Genomic DNA, 25493 nt, shown 5'->3' with positions numbered 1-25493 from the left:
GCACCACATACCAGGCCAGTATCTAGCGTGGCACCACATCAATGGTGCACATAACAGTGACCTTATTATGCGTCCATTGTAAGTCATATCCATCCACGTAGTTATGATATGATGCCACAGAGTGTGCTGATAACAGGGACTACATTCTGTTTCCACTTGGTGTCAGACAAATAGTTCAGAAATGAACACCCATCCAGCAACTGCAGATTTAAGGGGACAGTTGTCACATTGTCCCAGTCATCACACAGTATCGCAGTAATCACTGCATACAACAGAGTGAGTCATTAACAGAGACAGGGCTTAGGTACTATCACAGACAGCAGAGTCAGACTGGAACTATTATTGCATTAGTAAGTCATCATTTACTGAGATAGATTTAGACCAGTGTTCAGAACTTTAAAATCAGCACTATGCCTTTACATTATAATCACATCAGTGCTGAGTGTGTACAGGATGTTTCAAAGTCTTGGCATCAAATGTCTAGGGGTGAAAGATCACATCATTAGGAACAACTTTCATTAAGACACAAAATGTTTGCTCATGTTACCCAGGGCCACTAGGCATCTTTTTACTATTGTTAGGCCCCTCAGCAGAGGCAGGGTGGAGGCAACTTGTGACTTGCGTATGTAATGTTTGTTGCCTGTAATCCACTCCTCTGGTCTATGTAAAAGAGAGTAGGCTGAGCAAAATTAAAGCTACTGATTTTCCAGGTAGATGCACTCATTCTCAAGGTTGAATACATATCATTAGGGAAAGGCAACCACTCATCTATAGTGGACTAATGTGTGGAGCACAAAAACACAACAGGAAACAGTATTCATACTAACTTTCGAGCTAGGAAGCATCATTCATTTAAAATGGTCAAGTTTTCCCCACACAGACAGTATGCTGTAAATTGCAAATGCAAGTTAGCAAAAACAATTTACAGTCCAATATTTCCAAAAGACATCCAGAACTTTTCTGTGCTACTGGCTGATAACAAAGGTAAAAGCATATGGAACAATTTCTGAGGTATGTTTTTCTACTGGTGGAGTGGACAGCAATATCCTGCAGAGCCAATATTTGGCCAAAGCAAAGGTTGCACTGTGAATGTCCCAAGAATGAATGATCACGACTGCTCTTGTTTGCCATATAAATGAATGGTGTTCCAAATATTGTGAACAATGCTATGAGCTGTTAGGTTGGTGACCATGTTGTTATGCACAAGCAAATATCTTCATCGATTAATTAAAGGGATATTAAGTAAGACAAAGAAAAAATTTGCAGATAGTGTAATAAATGACAATTTACCTTAAAGTAAACATAAGACAATGTCAATGAGTAGGAGAAAATCTATGGTATTGTTAAAGTACAGCACTCTTTGGAAACCAAACTTTAGATTAATTAAAGAATACTGACAAAGTTTGATGAAGAAGATGAAGTAGTCATTACAAATCTCATGTTTGTGTTCAAGACAGTAGTAATACCATCACTTGTATCCCAGTATATGTGCTCTCTCATGCACTATGTTTAACGGAATACTTTACAGCACCTGGCATACATATTAACTACAGTTCAAAAAACTGTGCAACACTTCATAGTATTCACTTTAACAGGTATATGCATGGAATAAATGTTTCAACAGATTATTTTTTTTTTTTTTTTTTTTTGAATGTGTAGATGAAGTCAGTCCAAATAAATACTGCTCATTCGAGGTGAATTTAAAAATTTTACCAGCAAATTGAGTGTTTGAAGAAATTTCGAGTGCCTGCAAGTCTGAGAATTCTGTGAATGCTTATTATGTGTTGCATGTGATCCCTGAGTAAACTGAAAATGCAGGTTTGTCTCTTAATGGAAACAAAATGTTTTTTAAAGTGAAATTTTATGACCCTATTCAATAGAATAGATCCAAAGTCCAAAGTAGTCTAGTGAGATATTCGGTTTAAGATGGTGTGAGATGGCATACGAGACAGGACAACACAGTCAAAGAAGACATGGCATACACATGTTTACGAACATTTTGGTTTCTTTTGTTTTACTGAACTGGATTAAAGACTAATTAAGAGACAACCAGGTAGCCACTATACTAATACAGCTCATGACAGTATCACTTTCAAGATATTTTCATGGAATAATTTAGTGTTACATTTTCCATATTCCTCTCATTTTATTATGCTCTGTGATTAAAATAACCACTAGCTCCATTTCCTCTAGAACTTATAACACATGTAAATGTTTGTTTGCTATGTTTCCTTTGCCCAACTTGGCCCATCTTGTTTGACAGCCTGTGCCATGCTCCCTATCTGCCAGTGCCTCACAGCACTGCTACTCACTTCACTGCAGGAAGACTGATTATTCTTCATGTTTTGATTTTACTGTTAACACATATCATCAAACCAAATATCACACTACAGGAATTTGGGATCTCTCTATTGAATTGGGACATCAAATTCCACTTGGAAAATAAAATTATTTGTGACAAGAAATATATTAACAGGGATAGCAAAAGTCTAAGAGTAACCATACAACAACTGAGTAATACTGTTGCATGACTGAAACAGACAGCACAGTGCTGGCAGGAACATGGGGCAACATGGGGCGAGTGGGCATATGGAAATTGAAATATCAGGCCATTCTGCTAAGACATATTGAAAGTAATGTTGTACCAGGGTGCAATAGTAATTTCATTATTGGCTTGCTGTCAATTAGTCAAAAATAACAACAGACATTGAGAGATCAGTAAACATTTGTTTGCCACATCTTACTTGACTGACTCTCCCTGTCTCATAGAGTGACATATTCCAGTCCACACTGTGCTGTCTGCTATTCCCATGCAAGAGCAGTGCTGGTTACTCTTTGAGTTTTGCTGTTTCTGTTAAAACATGTACGTAAAGTTCCACTTCAGAAAGTATTTTGTTCATTACAAGAAAAAGCTAACATTTTTCATGGACACTGCATTGCATGAAACCTGCGATGAACAGTATTTGTTTGGGCTGATTCTGTCTATGCATTGGAAAAGCTTAACTGGAAGTATCTGTCAACACACAAGACAAAATATGCATGATAACTCTTAGAGAAAACACACACACACACACACACACACACACACACACACACACACACACCCTCTCTCTCTCTCTCTCTCTCTCTCTCTCTCTCTTACTCTTCCCTCGTCCACTGGTCTTTGTTTTCTCCCTTCATTTCTCTCCTTTTGTGGAAAATATTCTAAGGATATTCAGATGACCTTACTTGAGTAAGAATCATTATATGTATGAAACAAAAAATCACTGTAAGAAATAAAATTCATACCTTCATCAGGAAGAGATGATTGTCTTTCAACAGTAGATGCTGTCTTCAGGTTCACAGCAGAAGTCAGAGGAACTGTAAATGGTGCTGTAAGCAGGTGATACTCTGTTAGTAGATCCCATAAAGCATGCCGAACAGATGATTTTATTTTCAGTGTCAGAGATTCAATGTTAACTCTGCCTTGTTTCCATATGCGGAATTCCATAAATGCCATTCCTTCTGTAAAAATGAACAAATAAATAAATGAATAAATAAATTCATATTTGCCATATTTCTAAAAAGTGTGAATTATATACATCAGTTACATACTATATAAAGGAACTATATTGTCATATTCCCAAAAGGAAAAAAAAATCACGTAGAATTAACAAGGCCTGTGAGGAGTTTGAAATGTAAATGAAGGACGTTGAATTGGGGTCCAAAATTTGAAGTTGTTTAGTTGGGTGTTTAATATAAAGAAGATGGGGGTCAAATATTTTAATGGCTCCATTATTTGCTATTATATATGCAAGAGTAAGATTAAGTTGTGATCAGTGGAGGCTGGTTCCTAGTATTATATTTATGAATGCTATTATTATTTTCAAATAGTACCTTATTCTTCACAACAAACTATATAGGATAGTAAATGTATTGTGAAATGGTTGTTAGGCCTAATTTTATAAAAGGTTGCCCACATGAAGTTCGAGGATCGACACTAGATATTAGCCACAGAGTACATTTCTGTGCAATGAATACTGTGTGCCTACGTATGCAACTGTCCCAGAAAATTGTATCATGCTGAGCTGTGCTGGCTTACCTGAATTTCTCTTTCCATCTGATAGCATGAACTTTTGTGCTAGTGTTCTGCGAGGTGTCACTTCAGCTATCGGTGGGCAGCCATACTAGCAGGGAGAGAGATGAGTTGAAGTTGCGCAGCCTACCAGGCCAGAGGCAGAGCTTGGCAGTATGCAACTGACATTCAGCACATGTTGCTTTCTATGCCTTGGCATGCTTGCTATTTCCTGTTCAGAAACAATTGGTGGAATAATCGAATGTGTGCCTTTTGAGAGTTATTCACGCATTGCTTATGTGACCTGTTCTCCCTGACTTCCTTGTATCACTGATGCATGACTTTAGTGGTTCTGTGAGCCTGCTCACCACTACATAATGGAGTGTTGCTCTGGCCTCCATTGCTCTGAGGTGGCATACTGCCTTGTCAGTGGCTTACTGTGTAATTTTTCTGCTGTCTCACTGATGTGTACTCGATATTTGTAAAAGGTTTTTAAGTGCAGTCTATCTTTCAGGGTGTGTTGTGGGAGGGCTTGCTCATCTTACATATTGGTTTAAACACATTATTAGTTTAAACTGTCCTTCTGGATATGTTAAAATGTTGTTTTTTTTTTAATTCTGTATTTATTATGGTCCTTACCTGTTTTTAATCAAGTATGTTACTGAACTATGTTTCGATATCCTGGTGTGCACCAGCTATGCATGTGTCAATAAGACTGCCCACCTTAACCAGGTGCAACAGGAGATAATTAATCAACTGATTAGTCATGTAAAGGAACTGTTAATCAGTGCTAGTACCGTGGGATTAGATGAGGTATTCCTGCTACCAGGTAATTAGGTCAGGGGTTAGGCAGTGTAGGTACCTCCGATTTTGACAGATATGTCCCTGACTCTTTTGCTAAATCGGCTAATCCCATCAGGCATTTGTTGCAAGGTATTTCAAAAACCATCTATTGATCAGCTGTCCCAAGCTGAGAGCATATTATGGTTGGCACTTCAAACTTCATGTTGATGGCTTACAGATCTCTCACATCATTATCCTTAGTTTGCTGTAGCCATTAGTTCACAGATTCTTAAGTACTTTATTTGGTGAGCTTCTCCAGGCTCAGGCTCACCTTATGGGACCTGAGATGCTGAATAACACGAAAGAAGTTATCCCCATGTATCAAGAATGAGTTAGACCTGTCCATTACTCGCACATGCAAGCACATACTGCACCTTTACTTGAATATATTGAATATGTCTAAACTGTAGTTGCTGCCTTGCAGATGACAGTTAAGGAGCACAATATCATTCTGACTATTTTGGAGGGAATGTGACCAGAAGATAGTACACATGTGGTTTTTGACCATAAACCCACCACATTCAATGTTGTTTGCTGACAAACAACATGATCAGGGGAAGGAAGGCTGGACTGATGTTTCTTCTTCTATCAATGGCGCACACCCGCTGCCTCACATGGGCGGCCTGGTAAAGGTTGTTTTTTGGTGTAGTTGAGGGGACCATTTTCTGCATGAATGTCTGGTTGGGTGTCCCCCAAGACCTAATAGCTGACACCTATGGGATGGCCTAAATTTCTTTCGGGTAAGCCTCCAGTAGGTTGCACACACATCATTGCCAGTAAGGAACTCCCCTTCCTTTCATATGTGCTCATTTAAATCAGGAGCCAGTTTGTGCTCTGTCAGACACTGGCAGTGTGATCTCTTGCTTGATTACAATTGGTATTTGGAGCTTAGGTATGTGTGTAAAATGCCTCCCTTACAATCTTCTTGTCAGAGATGTCGGGCTACTGATGGGCAAGAGTTGCCTCTGATGGGAGAGATGTGGGGGAGTTTGTCCATTTGTGTTTCTTCCTGGCCAACTAAACTATTTGTTGTTAAGAACCAGGAAAATTGGAAATTTGTGGTAAGGTCTGCTGAGGTCATCAGTCCCTAATCCTACACACTACTTAATCTAACTTAAACTAACTTACGCTATGGACAACACATACACCCTCCGACGGGGGGAGCCGCATGGAGCATGAAAAGGTGCCTCAAACCACACGATTACCCTGTGCGGTGTTAAGAACCTGTCTGTTATCTTCTTCTGGGGTGTGGCTTCATTCGGTGAACCAGCTTAGCATATGAATTCGGTGGTGAGATCATCTTCTTTAAGTTTCACCTTTTCAAGAGGATAGCCCTTTGTTCATGTCATTTTACCAGTAATGTGAACTACCTTGAAGTAGGGCATTCTGAATTTTATGTCAGCCATTTAAACGTGGGTGACGGTCAATGCTTGTTAAGCATATGTTGTCAGTTCCCTGATGTTCTTACCAATAGGCTGGTGGTAACCAATCTCATTCATTATAAGATCCATCTGGCTGATGACATTCCCATCTTTCAAGTTACTTACTGGATGTCCCCTCCAAAGAGTGAGTGTTGCACCAGAAAATTGATGATATGTTTCATGACGGTGTCACAAGGCTGTCCACTTCACCTTATGCTTTGCCGAAATTTTCGGTAGCCAAAGGACAAGGGAAGGATTATAGGCCCATTGTTTATTATGGAGCACTTAGTCGCAGGTTTAAGGAAATTTCCCCTCCTCCCAATAAGAAGATCTCATTTGATTTATTTTGTCATGCTTGTGGCTGCTATCAGTTATCTTTGTAAGAAAGGCAAGACCTTCGTCTGGGTGGGGAGGGGGTGGGGGGGTGGGGGAAGGATGGTGGGGGCGAGACAGGTAGCAGGCTATGTTCAAGGCTATCAAACTGATGCATCCAAGGCTGTTTCTGATTTCAATAAGAAATTTGTCATTCAAACTGATGCATCCAATGTCAGGATTGTGGCAGTACTTCTCCAGGAGGACTTGGGAGAGAGGCATTCCCTTGCTTATGTATCAAGAAAATTGTCTGGGTTACAGCTCAAGTATTCAGTTTATGAGCATGAAGCCTTGGCCATGTTGTTTGCCCTTGAAACATTCAAGTTTTATCTTGAAGATGGAGAGTTTGACCTGGTGACTGACAGTCATGTCTTAATCTAGGTTTTAGCATGTCCTAGGAACACTAGGAGGATCAACAGGTGGGCAGTGGGCAGTGGGAATCTCTGCCTTTTATTTTCAAGTGTGGCATATTTGAGGCTCTCATAACTTAGTTGCTGATGCACTGAGTCATATGTTTTAGGAGGGTAGTGAGTCTACTTCTTAATATTCTTCTTCCTCTGGTGCCCCTGTATGTAGCATCCTAGCCAAGGTCTCCCAACTTTTCATGGACCTTAAGTCCAAGCAAGATCAGAATGCCCATTTATCCCCTATTAGGAAGCAGCTCTTGGCAGGTGTCAGCTTCCAGGTTATTTGTTAAGGAAGGGCATTCTTTGTTGCAAGATTGGTAGGACAACTCAAGTTATCATTTTTACCTGTACAACTTGTTCTTTTGGTCTTCCAACACTGTCATGATTCATTGTCGGGAAGGCATTTTGGTGTCCACAAAACCATCGCTAAAGTCTGGCGCAATGTTACTTGGCCATTCCTCTATAAAGACATCCAACACTTACTGGGGGATTGTGACCTATGTAAGATAGGAAAACCTAATTCCAACTCCCATAAGGATCTGCAACATTCTGAAAGTGATCAGTACACCAGGGACACAGTTATTTACTGATTATGTTGGTCCCCTCCCCATGGCTAAAGTGGGGAATCATTATATTTTGGTGGTTGTTGATGCCTTCACCCATTTTCTTTGGCTTCTTCTGACTAGGACAGTCACAGCTTCTGTTACTACTTACCACCTTTCTAGGATACATTCCCTGGTTTGGGCCTCCCAAAGTGCTGGTCAGTGATAACACTCCAGCCATTGCATAGAAGGAGTTTAAGCGTTTCTTTTTTGCAGCAGTAGTAAGCACATTAGTACTACTCCATATTATCCTCAGCCGTCCTTTACTGAAAGGATAAATAGGAACCTGAAGGCCGCCCTCATCATCTATCACGGTAAGTCCAAGTAGGATAATTGTGTCCCATGGATTAATTTTGCCTTCAACTCAGCTCATCATGAGGCCTCTGGAGCTGTGCCTACTACTTTAAAGTTTGCCTACCCACTTAATTCTCCTTGGCAAACTTATGGATCATTAATGACCTGCCCAATGCGCTTAGCCCAAATGTCATTAAACAGAATTGTGACAGGAGCACAAAGAATACTGAATTAGTTCATCAATGACAAACAAAACTTTTCAATCAGGACAGAAAACTGTTTCAAGCCAAGGTCAGCAATAAGATATTTGTTCAAACTTCAGTACTAAAAAAGGCCAGGGAGTAGGAATTTCCAGCAAACTTGTACTGCGATTTGTAGGCCTTTGAACCATCTTGAAGGTGTTGAGCCCTGTCAACCTCCTGGATCATAGTCCTGGTACTGGTAGAACATTTATGTCCATGTTAGCCTAGTCAAGGGAAGTGCTTAGCTGCAGAGGTGGGGGGGGGGGGGGGGGGGAGCGAGAAGGAGGAGAATGTTTCAGTTTGAGTGGGGGAAGTTGAGCCATGCCAGCTTGCCTTATTCCTCTTTTACTTCCTCTTTTGACCTTCTGGCGCAATCATTTGCGCTTGTGCTGTGTGAGGTGGTGCTTCAGCTCTTGGTGAGCAGCTGTAGTGGCAAGGAGAGGGAGAGGAGTTGAAGCTGGGCATCCTTCCGGGCCAGATGTGGAGCTTGGCAGTGTGCGACCGGTGTTCAGCATGTGCTGATTTTTGGATCATGGCATGCTTGCTATTTCCTGTTTGGAGACAATTGATGGGTTATTAACACATTTCTTATGTGACCTGTTCTTTCTATCTTGCTTGTATTTCCACTGCTTGTGTTTTGACCTTGTGGCTGTTGGTCCTGTGAGCCTGCCCACCACTTTGTAATCAAGTGTTACTCTGGCCTCCATTGCTATCAGTTGGCTTACTGCCTCATTAGTGGTTTACTGTGTAATTTTGCTAGTGTCTCATTAATGTGTGCTTGATATTTGTAAAAGGTTTTTGAGTGGAGTGTAGATTTCAGGGTGTGTTGTGGAAAGCTTACTCATCTTACATTTTGGTTTAAGTAGCTTATTAGTTCAAACAGTTTTTTTTGGATATGTTAAAGGGTTATCTTTTTAAATTCTATATTCATTATGATCATTACCTGTTTATAATCAAGCATGTTATTGAACTATGATTTAAATGTCCTGGTGTGCACCACCTATGCACATTTGTTCATGTGTCTATAAGTTTACTGTACTCGTATTATTTAAAGTAAGCCTGATGATGTGGACTTTCTGCCCACACTGCTTTCCTTCCAGTTTTCTGTTTTAAGTATTCTTATTTGAGCTCAGGATCTTCAGGCACATCTTTATGTACATTTAATAATCTCATTTTTGCTATTTATTGTATTGTTTGTTATTTTCCCATAAAAGTTCTGGTAATTTGACTTTACTAGGGGTTGGACAGAAATAATGAGGGGCCTTTCATTAGATTATTTGGGTCACACCCTCCTGTTATGGAAGGTCGATATTTCTAGGTCATGTGATTTCACTTATGTACCTTTGATACTTGTATTTATTCTTCAGGGCGAACTCATTGTGGCTTCTTGTCTTTTGTGGGGGTGCTGACCAATGTGTACTTGTGTGAGGTGGCTGCTGGAAGTGAGCTATAGTGAAGTGCAGCTTGTGTCAACTCACTGCAGTATGCCTTCGCTGTGTGTTGTAATCACCAGTGTGGTGGTTTGATTCCAGCCTCCCTTCCTGAATCTTGGCCAGTTCTCTGCAAAGATATCTAAGTTGAGTTTCTTGCCTTATTCCAGCCTAAATTGGTGATCATTAAATTATTTTGGGATGTAATCCTCATTTCAGTTAATTAGGGGGCAGGGAGTGCCTCTTCTTCTCTTAGCAATTCTGTAACTGCCATCAGAAAAAGCTTGGGTTTTAAGGGAGAATGTTTTATGCTTATGGTTTTAAAGGTTATTATTTTACTTACGCGTAATTGTTTGTCTGTTGTCACCCAGGTTAGCCCACTAACTTATTGTAATTAATTGTGCTTCCTTTTCAATTATTTCATTGTCAAGATAAACTGAATTATTCACTTGATTTCTTGTAATTGTCAGTAATTGCTCTTTTGACATTAAACAAATTGGGTTTGAGTAATTATTTTATATCTGTTCTGGGGACTTATCCATTTATTGTTAATAATATCTTTAACGGCATTTCACTCACCACTTGGTAAAACCATTGAGCACTTTAACTGCTGTTAAACTAGAACTTTTCTTAAATCTATTTCCAAGTCCTATCCTCCTGTTGTTCTGGACATTCTACATCTGTAACTACATTGCCGTGTAACAAATTTTATTCATTGTGTTTACTGATTGTTTAAAGGTCGCTTCTTCGCCTTAAAGCAAGCTTGCAGATATGTGTGAATAAGTTGTTGTATCAGATTGTTAACATTCTACTAATTGATAGTAAATGTAATTATTGTAGTTGAAGGAATGGATGATATCTAATTGGGGCCCAGCCCTTTCATGCTTACCTGGTATCCTTCTGGTTCTGTATCCTGGGGCAATCCATATGTCACATCAAAGGATGCAAGTAAGCAAATGGTTCAAATGGCTCTGAGCACTATGCGACTTAACTTCTGAGGTCATCAGTCGCCTAGAACTTAGAACTAATTAAACCTAACTAACCTAAGGACATCACACACATCCATGCCCGAGGCAGGATTCGAACCTGCGACCGTAGCGGTCGCTCGGTTCCAGACTGTTGCGCCTAGAACCGCACGGCCACTCCGGACGGTGCAAGTAAGCAAAGTTAGCTAATTTTCTGATGCATTCATTACCAAAATTGGCAGTTATACATAGAGCAAATGTTGCTACACTCAAGTGCTAGAAAATATCTAAAATGTGTGATTTCCAATTCACATTCTGAGCATTATGCATGCCAAAGAATTTTCAACATCCAGTTTTATGTATTTCCTTTCCCTGTGTTGTATATTTATTGATGATGATATATCCTGCCTTGTAAAGAGTTGAATCCACTGTTTTTTCTAAGTTATGTGAGAGATCATTCACCAAAAACTAATCAATAATAGTTTTGAATATTTCACTTATTGTTCCTTCCATTGCTGCAGCTTTGTTAGGCTTCATTATGATGCTTGTACCATCAGCACATAGCACATTTTTTGTGTTATCAGAGTACAATGGTAAGTCATTTATGTAAAGTAAGAATAGGAGTAGTCCCAGAATTGAATCCTTTGAAATATCAGTAGTCATTCATACCCACTCAGGAAATAAGTTACTTAACATGATCCTTTGCTTCCTATCAGTTAAACATGGAGTGAGTCACTTTGTCATTATACCTTTAAATATATCCAAAACAATTTTGTGATTTACAGAGTCAAATGGCTTAGCCAGATCACAAATAATGCCAGCAGGTGAAAGAGAGACAGAACAGATAGAGGAGACTGCAAAGAAGAGGGTGAAGGTGCAGGATCCTACAATCCCACCAGGCTCAACCTCCACTCACCCCTAACTCACACCCAGTTCCATCACTGCCACATAACCCCAACTTCAATCATTCTGCATCCCCTTCCCTGCAGTCTCTCTCTTCCTCTGTTCTATCTCCTCCTACCAATCCATTCCTCCACATCATCATGCACTGTGCACAACTTCCACAGTCTGCAGCCAAAACCAGCTCACCAGTGTCACATTCCTACCCCACATACCTGCTCCTCCCTCTCCTTTCCACCTGTCTTCCACCCTTCCCCAACCATCTCCCACTCTTCACCTCCTCTCTACCCTCCCTCACCCCATCAGATACAGCCCCTCACCCCATCGAGCAGCAGTGCTGGCACAATGTAGTCAACTGGGACAAAGGAGGCAGGTGTGTGTGTGTGTGTGTGTGTGTGTGTGTGTGTGTGTGTGTTAAATAATTTGTATACCACCAAGGGCTTTCCAGTACTATATTGTAACTCCATGGTTATAATCACATAACTTTGTCATGTCGGGCCATTGCTAGATAGCAAACAACAAACAGCTGTAATCCCAAGAGTATCACTGAGTATTTAGTATGCCACAACAACTACAAGATTCACATAATCCAGAAAACTACTTACTGGACAAAAAATGTGTTTCCTTTCTTTGGCAGAATCTAAGATTTTGCTTTGCTTTCTTTCTTTCTTCTTTCATTTCTGGGTCATAATGATGTCTTCAACTTTTGTTTGTTAAGATAGGATGGCTCAAAAAGTATGAGGGGAGGTCACAAAGTAAAGGGAGTTTTGAGAAAAGGAATATTTCTTCTAATGATAGAAAACTGAAACATACATTATTTTCCTACATAATCTCCCTGCACTTCAACACTCTTTGTCTAACGTTTCAAAAGCTTTTTGATTCAGTTTGAAAAAAGATTTTTTGGTTCCACCTGTAACCAATTTTGTACCACATCAATGACTTTTGCATCTTCTTCCAATGAGCATTTCATTCAGTGGTCTAAACATATGGAAACTGCTAGGAGCCAGGTCTGGACTGTATGGTGGGCGTTCCAGCAACTAGAATCCCAACTCCTTTATTGATTTGGCTGTCTGTTTGGTAGAATGTGGCCAAGCATTATCTTGTTGCATGATGACACCTTTTTGCAGTTTTCTGTGATGTCTTGATCTGATTGCAGGTTTCAGTTTAGTTCGCAACACATCAAAATAGTTCTCACTGTTCACAGTTTCACGTCTAGAGGTGAAATGAATGGCTATCACACACCTTTCATGTTCCAGAACAATGTTAGCATAATCTTACCAACTGTGGGTTAATGTTTAAATTTCTTAACTTCTGGTGATGATGTGTGTTTCCAAATCATGCTCACAGCCTTATTTTCCAGTTCGTGATGATTCACCCACATTTTGTCTACAGTAACAATTTTCTGTAACAATCCATCTCTCTTACGATGACAATGGGCCAAATGTTTACGAGAGATGTCCACCCTTTGCACCTTATGCTGAACTGACAATTCTTTTGATACCCACCTTGCATACACTTTCCAAAAATTTAGCCTGTTGTGTAAGATGGAAAATGCTGAACCATGGCTGATACGTAAAGTATTGGTGATTTCATCCACTGTGATACGTTTTCCATCGCCATACCCTCAACGACTTCCAAATTATCCTCAGTTGTTGATGATGATGGCATGCGTGATCTTTCTTCATCACATAGAGAAGTTCTTCCTTGTCTGAAGCATACTATCCAGTCATAGTTCTTGCTTGGCAATAAACAGTTGCAGCTTGCATTTGATGAATAATTTCCACAGGTTTAACACCTCCACAAACAAAAAGTGAATCACTGCCCTCGTTTTCTCCTTGGTTCAGATTGATAATGGAGCTGCCATGTTTCATGGTCTGCTACAATACAATGACTAATGTGGGAATAAGTGTGACACGTCATATAGAACCGTTGCAGATTACAATACTCCAGTCCTGGATACTTGCAGTGTTACCAGGCCCTATGGCAAGAAATTTCCTTCACCATACCCTCAATAACTTCCAAATTGTTGCTGAGGTTGATGGCCTGCCTGAACTTTCTTCATCACATAGAGAAGTTCTTCCCTGTCTGTAGCATTCTTTCCATTCATAAATTAAATTTTACTTTTTGACCTCCCCTTGTAATCTTCATTGCTCTCCTAAATTATTAACACTGCCTTCAAGGTTGCATTTCACTATGCCTTTTGAATGAGTGTTGACTACTGAGGCATCCATAATGTCGATACTTCTTTTCAGGCGCAGTTCATTATGCTTGATCTTATGCCCTTATACAGACTGATGCCAAATTTCATGTGATTAATCAGTTAGTCATTAGGTAACATCACAGTTTATGTCTTCTTTTAGACTGTTAACTGATCCATCAGATGTGACCTGTCATTTCACAGTGACTTCCAGTTCAGTAAGGTTCACTATTTCAGTTTCCTTATGATGGCAAATCAGTTCTGAAAATGAACATAATTTAATCACGCCATTACTTCACTGTTTTTTCGATTCAAAATCAAATGGTGTTTCAGGCCACAATCTTAGACATCACTCAAATATCTTCCGAGCATGAGATTGACTTGAGTAGCTACAAACTTCAATACAGTGAGAGAGTGATGTTTACGCCACACTGCACAAACTTTTGATATGGAGGGACTTCCATGAAACAGATGCATGGTCCAGATGTAACAGCAGCGCCGTAGGAATTTCTGCTAGTTGGGAATTGCATGGTTTTTTTACTTTTTGATATTAGTCAAAGAACAGAGAACATTTTTACTATGACAAAACACTTGTTACACTGAGTCACCAAAGAATGATGTTATCATGCACTATAGTTATGAATTTCTGTGGGAGGAAGAGGGGTAGGGATGGGGGTGGGGGTGGGGTGAACTGACACTACTGAAACCTGGCTTCATCCCATGGTGTAATAATGATGTGCTGTGTGACATTATATATGCACTAACAATAACAGAACAGAAATCCCCTATTCAGTCACTCGTTGACCACGATGGCACCGAAACAGAGGACGACCGAAGAAAGGCAGAAATACTGAATTCAGTGTTCCGAAACTGTTTCACTGCGGAAAATCGTAACACGGTCTCTGACTTCAGCCGTCGCACGGACGCCAAAATGGAAAATATTGAAATAAACGATATCGGAATTGAAAAACAACTGCTATCACTTAGTAGCGGAAAAGCATCCGGACCAGACGAGATACCCTTAAGATTCTACAGTGATTATGCTAAAGAACTTGCCCCCTTTCTATCAGCAATTTATCGTAGATCGCTGGAAGAACGTAAAGTACCTAGCGACTGGAAGAAAGCGCAGGTCGTTCCCATTTTCAAGAAGGGTCATAAATCAGATGCGAATAATTATAGGCCTATTTCGCTTACGTCAATCTGTTGTAGAACAATGGAACATGTTTTGTGTTCTCGTATTATGGCGTTCTTAGATAATACAAATCTCCTTCATCATAACCAACATGGATTCCGCAAACAGAGATCATGTGAAACTCAGCTCGCCCTATTTGCCCAAGAAATTCACAGTGCCGTAGACATTGGCGAGCAGATTGATGCCGTATTCCTGGACTTCAGGAAGGCATTTGATACGGTTCCGCACTTACGTTTAATGAAAAAAATACGAGCTTACGGAATATCGGACCAGGTTTGTGATTGGATTCAGGATTTCCTAGAAGAAAGAACTCAACATGTCATTCTTAACGGTTCAAAATCTGCAGATGTAGAGGTAATTTCGGGAGTACCGCAAGGAAGCGTGATAGGACCTTTATTGTTTACAATATACATAAATGACTTAGTTGACAACATCGGTAGCTCCGTGAGGCTATTTGCAGATGACACGGTTGTCTACAAGAAAGTAGCAACATCAGAAGACTCGTATGTACTCCAGGAAGACCTGCAGAGGATTAATGCATGGTGCGACAGCTGGCAGCTTTCCCTAAACGTAGATAAATGTAATATAATGCGCATACATAGGGGCAGAAATCCATTCCAGTACGATTATGCCATAGGTGGTAAATCATTGGAAGCGGTAACGACCGTAAAATACTTAGGAGTTACTATCCGGAGCGATCTGAAGTGGAATGATCACATAAAACAAATAGTGGGAAAAGCAGGCGCCAGGTTGAGATTCATAGGAAGAATTCTAAGAAAATGTGACTCATCGACGAAAGAAGTAGCTTACAAAACGCTTGTTCGTCCGATTCTTGAGTATTGCTCATCAGTATGGGACCCTTACCAGGTTGGATTAATAGAAGAGATAGACATGATCCAGCGAAAAGCAGCGCGATTCGTCATGGGGACATTTAGTCAGCGCGAGAGCGTTACGGAGATGCTGAACAAGCTCCAGTGGCGGACACTTCAAGAAAGGCGTTACGCAATACGGAGAGGTTTATTATCGAAATTACGAGAGAGCACATTCCGGGAAGAGATGGGCAACATATTACTACCGCCCACATATATCTCGCGTAATGATCACAACGAAAAGATCCGAGAAATTAGAGCAAATACGGAGACTTACAAGCAGTCGTTCTTCCCACGCACAATTCGTGAATGGAACAGGGAAGGGGGGATCAGATAGTGGTACAATAAGTACCCTCCGCCACACACCGTAAGGTGGCTCACGGAGTATAGATGTAGATGTAGATGTAGATGTAGAAAACTGACTTTTTTTAAATCTCTATTATTTTGTGGGATTTATGCAGTGGTAACAGACTGATCTGTACCACAGCCTGAAGTATAGCTTTGGTTGAAAGGTGACAGTTTGGTTGTGATGTGATTCACTGAACTGTATCATAGCCTGAGATCTAGTTATGTTGAAAAGTGACAGTTTGGTTGTCAGTTGGCATAGCAGTATTGCAAGCTTCAGTTAATTCTGAAAATGGGGTATATCAAAATGTGCTAAGGAATCAAAAGTGCAGTAATAATGACTCCCTCCAAACAACATAAGGTGCCATGACCAGTAATACAAGTTTCCATAAAGGTGTCACACACACACACACACACACACACACACACACACACATATACACAAAATTTTATCATTGCAGGCAGTGCAGTAAAGGACAGTAAACACACATGGTAAGCATGGTAACAAGCAAACCTGAATCATCTGAATTCTCTTCATAGCTGGGTAACACACATGTCAGTGAATCAAAGTCTTCGGGATTTACTTCTTGACTGTATGCATCTCTTGATGGTTTTGGGTACCTTGAATGATGTAAGAGAAAATCAGAATGGTCTACCACTGCTATTGCAATACATGCAATTCCCTTATTTCCAGATGCAGGGCTCTGGTTGTATAGGAATATATCAGTTTCAGGTACTCTTTTCTCTGATGTTTCTGGCTGCGAGTAATCCTAGAAATGAGAAAAAAATGACAACAATACCAGAAATTTCTATTTTTTGAAATTTCATATTTCAATAACTAATTTATATAATTACATTAAACAAAATACCTGAAAATGGTATTCAGGGCGTGGATCTGTGTACTTTGGAGTGTACAAAAACTGCAGTATATTCTGGCGTAGATAGTACTCCAATGCCTGAATATGTTCCAGTGCATGTTTTGGTACACTAAACTGTAAAATCAAAGTCAATTTTTTCAGTCATATAATAAAGGTACATTAATCTATATTCTACACTATGGACCACATGAACTCTGGAGGTAAGCATAAATACACACAAGTATGACATTTATTATAACTGCTGATAATTCATCTAAAGAATAGTGCTATGTCCTCCTATCCTTCAATCATACAGGCTAGTATGAAATAATCATCTTGTGGTGCAGTTCTTCTTGTTGTCTCCGTGCTTGCTAAGAAAATGGGATGAGAAGTTCCGCCTTATGCAATACACCAGATATAATGAACACCTCAGAGCACTGAAAAGCAATAGCACACACTCAACATTTGCAGACCACCTGGTAGCACACAACCACCACCCAACTAACATTGAAACTGACCTTCACATCCTAAAAACCAGCAGCAGCCTATACCAAAAATTAACTATAGAAGAAAACTACCACATCCAAAAATCAATAGCCCAAGGAAAGAAAGTACTCAATGAATACACATCACTGTGCAACAAAACTCTCTTCACCACAATAGAAGAACTGTACAAGTAAACCACACACACACACACACACAAATCCTCTCTCTTTTCTTTCTTTCTCTCTCCTCCTCTCTCTCCCTCTCTCTCTCTCTCTCTCTCTCTCTCTCTCTCTCTCTCTCACACACACACACACACACACACACACACACTCCCTCTCTGCCCCAGTACTCATCACACACAGACAAACCCACATACACCACACACAACTGACACCAAATACAACTCAAACTCGCGCGCCTCAGCCAACAGAACACGCTACGAAACAAATGAACGCCACACAACCACAACAACACGTAATGGCAGCGAAAACTCCGCCTATGTTTTGAATAATCGATAAACTGCATTGCCACACGAACACAGGCAAAGAAGTAAGCCCATTTACTTCGCCAACAAAACAGGAAAACCTACCACAACTTCAAAACTGTAAGTTACAGAAAGACAACGTGATACAGTCTTATTTCCGTTTGTAAATACATAACAAATAGAAAATAAATTACGTTTTGCTGTTTGCAGATGACATGTTGTATATTGTGTAGCATAACAGCTACCAAAACAAGAGGACAATAATATAATGTAAGGTATGTTACTTTTCGCCAATTAAGTTATAAATGCAACTTTTACATAATGTTGTAAACGACGAAAATATTAATATGTTAACAACAAATTTACAGTTAAAAAAATAAATAGAACCCACTGATGATAGCACAAAAGTGCTGAAACATGTAATAGAACCCACTGATGATAGCACAAAAGTGCTGAAACATGTATGGGTGAAACAAAAGAAATAAGGTGTATTGCATAAGGCGGAACTTCTCATCCCATTTTCTTAGCAAGCACGGAGACAACAAGAAGAACTGCACCACAAGATGATTATTTCTACACCAAGCCAGGTATTTCCATCGCAGCTCTTCAACAAATATCAGAACACAACCATCAGACTTCATAAAACCATACTCAACATTAAGTTCAATAAACTATGTTTGGCATATAAAATTGTACCTAACTATGTAACAATAACTGTAAACAACATGTCACTAGCAGCTCAGCAGACAAAACGTAAGGCAGAAATCATGTGGATAAAGCAAGAAATCCGGTCTTTGTATTCCAAAAAACAGACTCTGAATATTATACAGATTGCATTTAGAATTAGCCAACCACATAACATACCCACCATTTTTTGACGAACTAATATACAGGGTTAGAACATACACTGAGACCATAATAGGGAGAAAACAGACAATCCAACAAAAGAAACTCACAAAAATGTTAAATCACACAAACACCCACCAATCCCACCACCAATACAACCATCACACCTTTCACAAAAGAGTGATTAATCTAACAGACATAAAATTATCTGAACAAGAAAGCAGCCTACTTGAAAAGGGTCCCAAACATAACATTAACACATTGGTGTCACATAGGACAGTAGAAAATATCATAACAGAAACTGAAAACATCATAAAGCAACAAGAAACACTAAACACACCTGAATTTAATGCAAACCTAACAAGAGAACTAGTTGCTGAGGAAATAAGAAATATAATCAAAGAGAACAAAACCACCATAAAAGAAAACACTAGGACTCCTGAAGAAAAAACCTACAGAAAACTACAGAATAAATTAACACAAGAAAATGCCATCATCACAAAATCTGACAAAGGTAATTCAATAGTAGTCATAAACAAACAGGAATACATTCACAAAACATTAGAATTCATCCAAAGCAACAACATCACAGAATTAACAAGTGACCCAACAAACCAATACCAAAGCAAGTTACAGAAAACCCTGAGAAACATAGAAACAATTTTCACAGAAACACAGATTAAAAAAATGATACAGAAAAATCCCAAGGCCCCCACCCTAAAATCATTGCCTAAAGTTCACAAACCTGGAATACCCATACGTCCATTAACTAACTTCACCAAAGCACCAACATACCACTTAGCCAAACACACACACACTCTGCTACAGACAATATACAAATACACTGACAACAGAAGTCTAAAGAACTCAAGTGACTTAATAGAAAAAATAGAAAATGAAAACATACCAAACACAGCAACATTGGTTTCATTTGATATAATTTCAATGTACACACACATCCCAACAGAAGAAACCATCAACATAATAGAAAGAAACCTCCAACTGCAAGGAAACATACCCACAACAAACATACAAGAAATATTAGCCATACTCAGGCTCATTCACAGAACAGAACTACTTCACATTCAACAACAGATTTTACTCTCAACAAGATGGACTACCCATGGGATCCCCAATCAGTGGCCTCCTAGCTGACATTTTCCTCAACCAAATAGAAAAACAAATCTTTGACAAAATAGTAATACCAAAACAGTACAAAATAATATATTGGTACAGATACGTAGATGACCTAATTTGCTTAATAGACGAACCACTGTCCCGCATAAAAGAACTTCATGATAACATAAACTCCATCCACCCACAAATACAATTCACCATAGAAACACAAACAGATGAAAAACTTAACTTCTTAGATCTCACTATACACAAGAGAAACAACAAACATGAATTCACAATCTACAGAAAACCCACACTCACCAGCACCATTATTCATGACCAATCCAATCACCCCATAACCCACAAAGAAGCCAGCTTCAGATATTTACTTCACAGGCTGAACAAAATACCCATGAATAAGCATGACTACACACAAGAACTGAACACAATAAAACAAATTGCACAGGAGAATGGATATGATGCAAAGAGAATAGACAAAATAAACCACAAAATACAAAAACAAACAGCACATAACCATGAAACACACATACATACAAACACAACTCATCACACAACAAATCGGCAGACAGTAGTAAGCAACAAATGGCACATAATGACTTACAACAACAAAGTCACACACAGGGTGGCTAATATACTAAAGAAACAAGGACTCAACATAGCATACAGAACCAACAACACAATACAGAGCAGATTTGGAAGAATTACCACCAACACTGACAAATACAGCCAGTCTGGCATCTACCAACTTACTTGCAACTGCTGTCAATCTGTATATGTGGGCCAAACATGCAGGACCTTCAGAACCAGATATAATGAACACCTCAGAGCACTGAAAAGCAATAGCACACACTCAACATTTGCAGACCACCTGGTAGCACACAACCACCACCCAACTAACATTGAAACTGACCTTCACATCCTAAAAACCAGCAGCAGCCTATACCAAAAATTAACTATAGAAGAAAACTACCACATCCAAAAATCAATAGCCCAAGGAAAGAAAGTACTCAATGAATACACATCACTGTGCAACAAAACTCTCTTCACCACAATAGAAGAACTGTACAAGTAAAACACACACACACACACACACACACACACACACACACACACACAAAAATCCTCTCTCTTTTCTTTCTTTCTCTCTCCTCCTCTCTCTCCCTCTCTCTCTCTCTCTCTCTCTCACACACACACACACACACACACACACACACACACACACACACTCCCTCTCTGCCCCAGTACTCATCACACACAGACAAACCCACATAAACCACACACAACTGACACCAAATACAACTCAAAGTCGCGCGCCTCAGCCAACAGAACACGCTACGAAACAAATGAACGCCACACAACCACAACAACACATAATGGCAGCGAAAACTCCACCTATGTTTTGAATAATCGATAAACTGCATTGCCACATGAACACAGGCAAAGAAGTAAGCCCATTTACTTCGCCAACAAAACAGGAAAACCTACCACAACTTCAAAACTGTAAGTTACAGAAAGAAAACGTGATACAGTCTTATTTCCGTTCGTAAATACATAACAAATAGAAAATAAATTACGTTTTGCTGTTTGCAGATGACATGTTGTATATTGTGTAGCATAACAGCTACCAAAACAAGAGGACAATAATATAATGTAAGGTATGTTACTTTTCGCCAATTAAGTTATAAATGCAACTTTTACATAATGTTGTAAACGACGAAAATATTAATATGTTAACAACAAATTTACAGTTAAAAAAATAAATAGAACCCACTGATGATAGCACAAAAGTGCTGAAACATGTAATAGAACCCACTGATGATAGCACAAAAGCGCTGAAACATGTATGGGTGAAACAAAAGAAATAAGGTGTATTGCATAAGGCAGAACTTCTCATCCCATTTTAGTATGAAATATCTTCCAGATTTTTTTAAATATCACATTTTCATAATCCTGGTTTACAACCTTGGTTTTGGAACCATGGAATTAGTACAGTTCTGAACTACAGTCTAATGCTCATAAAACAAAAAGACCAAGGATGCAAACAATGCCCATGAAAGTTTGCATTGTTTTTTAATATAGTTAGATCCATCTATGACTACTCAATATATCTTGATGAAATTAAATGTATGATTACTGTACAGCTAGGGAAAACTGAATACAATCAAGAACCAGATTGTGTACCTTCACTATTGATTCTGGATATTTATAGGGTTTTTGTATAAAATGCACATCTTCAGGCGTAAGTTTGCACATTGGATTTCTTGCTAGCATCACAGAAAGAACTTCCAATATTGCATCATCTAAACGGTTTTGAAGAACTTGGATGAGTTCTTCTTTTATTTCTGGACCTGAAGAGAAATAATGCACAAAGGAAAGCAACACCAAATAATTCAAACTCCAAAATTACATTACAACAATTGTAAAAAAAAGGAGAGACTCACAATTAAACATATTTACCAATGCAGAAAAAGTACAAAAGAAATCATGTCTACAGTTATGTTTACCTTATACAACAACCAGAGATGTGTGTGGTTATTTCTTTTGTACACAGCACTTCCTTTTTGACTGTTACTTACAATGAAGAGGTATCAGTGGTAGCATAAGTCTAAATATCTAGCTTTATATGAACACAAATAATATTCACTCACATACGGAATCATTTATCAATGTTTATGTTGTGTTATCATAGTTTTCGGACAAAAACTAGAGTCTCTAGTTGCATTAAAATTTTATAGTACCTGCATGAATTGTTTTTGTGATACCAAAGGCTACACAGAGCAAGGTATTATAAGCTTACTGGACAGAGTATAATGTTCATGTTTGAGAAAGCAAAGTAGCGCAACACAACAGCATATGTTTGCAATCATATTGTACATCTATTATATTTTGAAGACTTAAAAGCTTAATACACAAAGGCCCTATCAACTTGTTCATTTCCTATAATGACATAATGAAATATTTTATTCCAAAAATTATTGGAAGATGTTTCAGAGCCACTGGACTATGCACACTGATTCAATGGTAGATTTAGAAAGCAAAATTAGAAATTATGAAGGAGTCTCAGTTCAGTTCAAAGATGTCTTAGTCAAGAAGGAGGATAAGATGCAAAATGAAACTGTGTGCTGGAGCAGCACCCTAACATGGAACCTCTGCCTTTCGCAAACAAGTGCTCGATGAACTGAGCTACGGAAGCATAACTCAAAACTCACCCACATAACTTTACTTCTGCCATTACCTCATCTCCTACCTTCTAAGTTTCAAATCAGTGCACACTCCATGGCACAGTGAAAATTCATTATGGAGAACTGTTGCAGTGATGGTACCCCAAAAATGAATAGTTGCAGCAGATGCAAACAGATATTGCTACAATAACCCACAACTGTTAGCAAATAAAACAGAAACTGCTGGCTATATCACACTGTCATGCATAAAAATCATTACAAAAGGAATCTCACACTAAAAGGTGTAACAACATTTAAGTACTTCCTGAATTAATAATGGGATAAAGAAAGAGTAATCAGGATAAGAAATTCCGTCTCACATTAAATTCTGCTGCTATGCAATTGCATAAGTAAACAAACCACACAGTATTGACCCAACACTGTAATCATAATACCAAAAAGTGGAAGGATACACTGAGTATTCAGTTCCATTTCTGATATGAACTGTGGTTATACAAATAAAAAGCTCTGCTAACTCTATCTACACAAACCTAAAAAACAGTATTCATCTCTTAATTTTTCCATGAAAAATGTGCATGGAAAATTTGTATAAAATCAGCATTGAAAGGAAACAGAGATGCACAAGACAGAGTCAATGAATACATAAGTAACAAAATAAGACACTGTCTTACAAAATATCTCTGGAATGGAAAAAAAATTACACCACAAGTATTTACATGTGTGAAATTTTGTAAATGCCACACAGCAGAGCTACTCAGTCACAGATCTCTACCATTTCAAAAACAATTTTGTTTTTGTAATGAGTAACAAACCACAGCTCTCTCTCTCTCTCTCTCTCTCTCTCTCTCTCTCTCTCTCTGTGTGTGTGTGTGTGTGTGTGTGTGTGTGTGTGTGTGTGTGTGTGTGTGTGTGTAGAGGTTGGAGGAGGAAGAGGACACCTGCACACACACACGTATGCCCCCCCTCCTCCCCCCCCCCCCACACACACACGTATGCTCCCCCCCTTCCCCCCCACACATACACACAATACTGCCTTGCTTTACTGAGATTCAGTACAATGACATAAATGACTTTACAAATTTCACAGCCAACTTAAGGATGTGATAATAATCTAACTCAGTTAAACATGAACCAAAATCTGTTTAACCTATGACACACTCATGTAACATTTAAATCTATTAAACTACCAATAAATATGCCTCAGGTTATTTAGCACTGATTTAGCATGTTTTTATACCATACAGTCAACTGAAATAACTACCTGCTTCAGAAATACCATGAACTTTTAAAAATATAACATCATCAGGCTTCGCAGCTGGTGGTTGTGGTGTGGCACAGGCTACTACACCATCATTGGAGCCAGAACCATTAGGCACAGCAGGTGCATCTCTTTCCCCAAATGATTTTCTCCTAGCTAGTTCCTCTGCCTGTTTTTGGAATGGAGGGAAAAATTATGTGTATTACTGATCATAAATTCTACTAACTTTATATTCACAAGTGACCAAGTGCTGCTACAATCTTGAATATAACTCACTTGACTACTGAGACCATCTTCTGAAACGAAACTGGGCTGCTTTCTGGTTGAAATGTTTAATGAGGTCAATGATGAGCTTCTTGATACAGGCCCAGGTGAATTATCATCAGTGTCTGATTTAGGAGGTCCGGTGAGACCAAGCTTGCAAGATAAATGCACATTTTCATGTAACCTATAAAAAGAATATTTTTAAAAGTCATTGTAAATGTATATAGCTATTATTACTGGCATTGTCAGATGTATAAAATAGGCAATAGATTAGAAAGAGGATAAGAAGTTATACAAAATGCAATTAATTTCAATGTGTTTATAGAAATGTACTGAATTATAATACCATCCAGATCAACATACATAGACAAAGTCATTTGAGATGGACTTTCACATAACTATGTTTCCATTTCTACACATATTCCATAGACAAGACCAGCATTTTTTATGCCTAAACCAGGTGCAGTGGGGACATATTACTAAAAAGCTTTCAGTAGTCCTCATATGACTTCTGAGGGAATAGAAAAATTTTATACATGAATTTCAGTTGCAATATATCATGATAGATTAATTACAAAATCATTTTGTTCAGATGACTTTCAACTTGAGAAAAAGTATGAAACAACAGGGAGCATCGAGTAGTGTCCCCAGCCCCACACCCATCAAATTTCATACTCATTTATACAGCTGAGAACAGGGTAACCTGACAGATAAAGTACAATATGCAGAGTATACAAAGAAGTTGTGCCATTTAACAGTCTCAGAGACAATCATGGAAATGAACTGAAGAGCAGACAGCAAACACTGACCAATACAAGCAGGTTTCACAGGAGCACACACATAGTA

At 38.9% G+C, this 25493-nt stretch overlaps 1 protein-coding gene across 1 annotated transcript in view; it reads right to left on the bottom strand.

The window, feature by feature from the left end:
• LOC126184063 (KICSTOR complex protein SZT2-like) overlaps positions 1-25493 on the bottom strand; it is a 513866-nt gene that overhangs the window by 143935 nt on the left and 344438 nt on the right. The window contains exons 19-24 of the mRNA XM_049926423.1: positions 24660-24831; positions 24387-24552; positions 22125-22291; positions 17003-17125; positions 16648-16903; positions 3289-3504 (exon numbers count right to left, since the gene is read on the bottom strand). Of these exons, the coding sequence (XP_049782380.1) occupies positions 3289-3504; positions 16648-16903; positions 17003-17125; positions 22125-22291; positions 24387-24552; positions 24660-24831 (1100 nt within the window). The remainder of the gene's footprint in view (positions 1-3288; positions 3505-16647; positions 16904-17002; positions 17126-22124; positions 22292-24386; positions 24553-24659; positions 24832-25493) is intronic.

Source organism: Schistocerca cancellata, chromosome 4 (genome assembly GCF_023864275.1).
Source record: "Schistocerca cancellata isolate TAMUIC-IGC-003103 chromosome 4, iqSchCanc2.1, whole genome shotgun sequence".
Taxonomy (NCBI): domain Eukaryota; kingdom Metazoa; phylum Arthropoda; class Insecta; order Orthoptera; family Acrididae; genus Schistocerca; species Schistocerca cancellata.
This window is presented reverse-complemented; position numbering and strand designations above follow the sequence as displayed.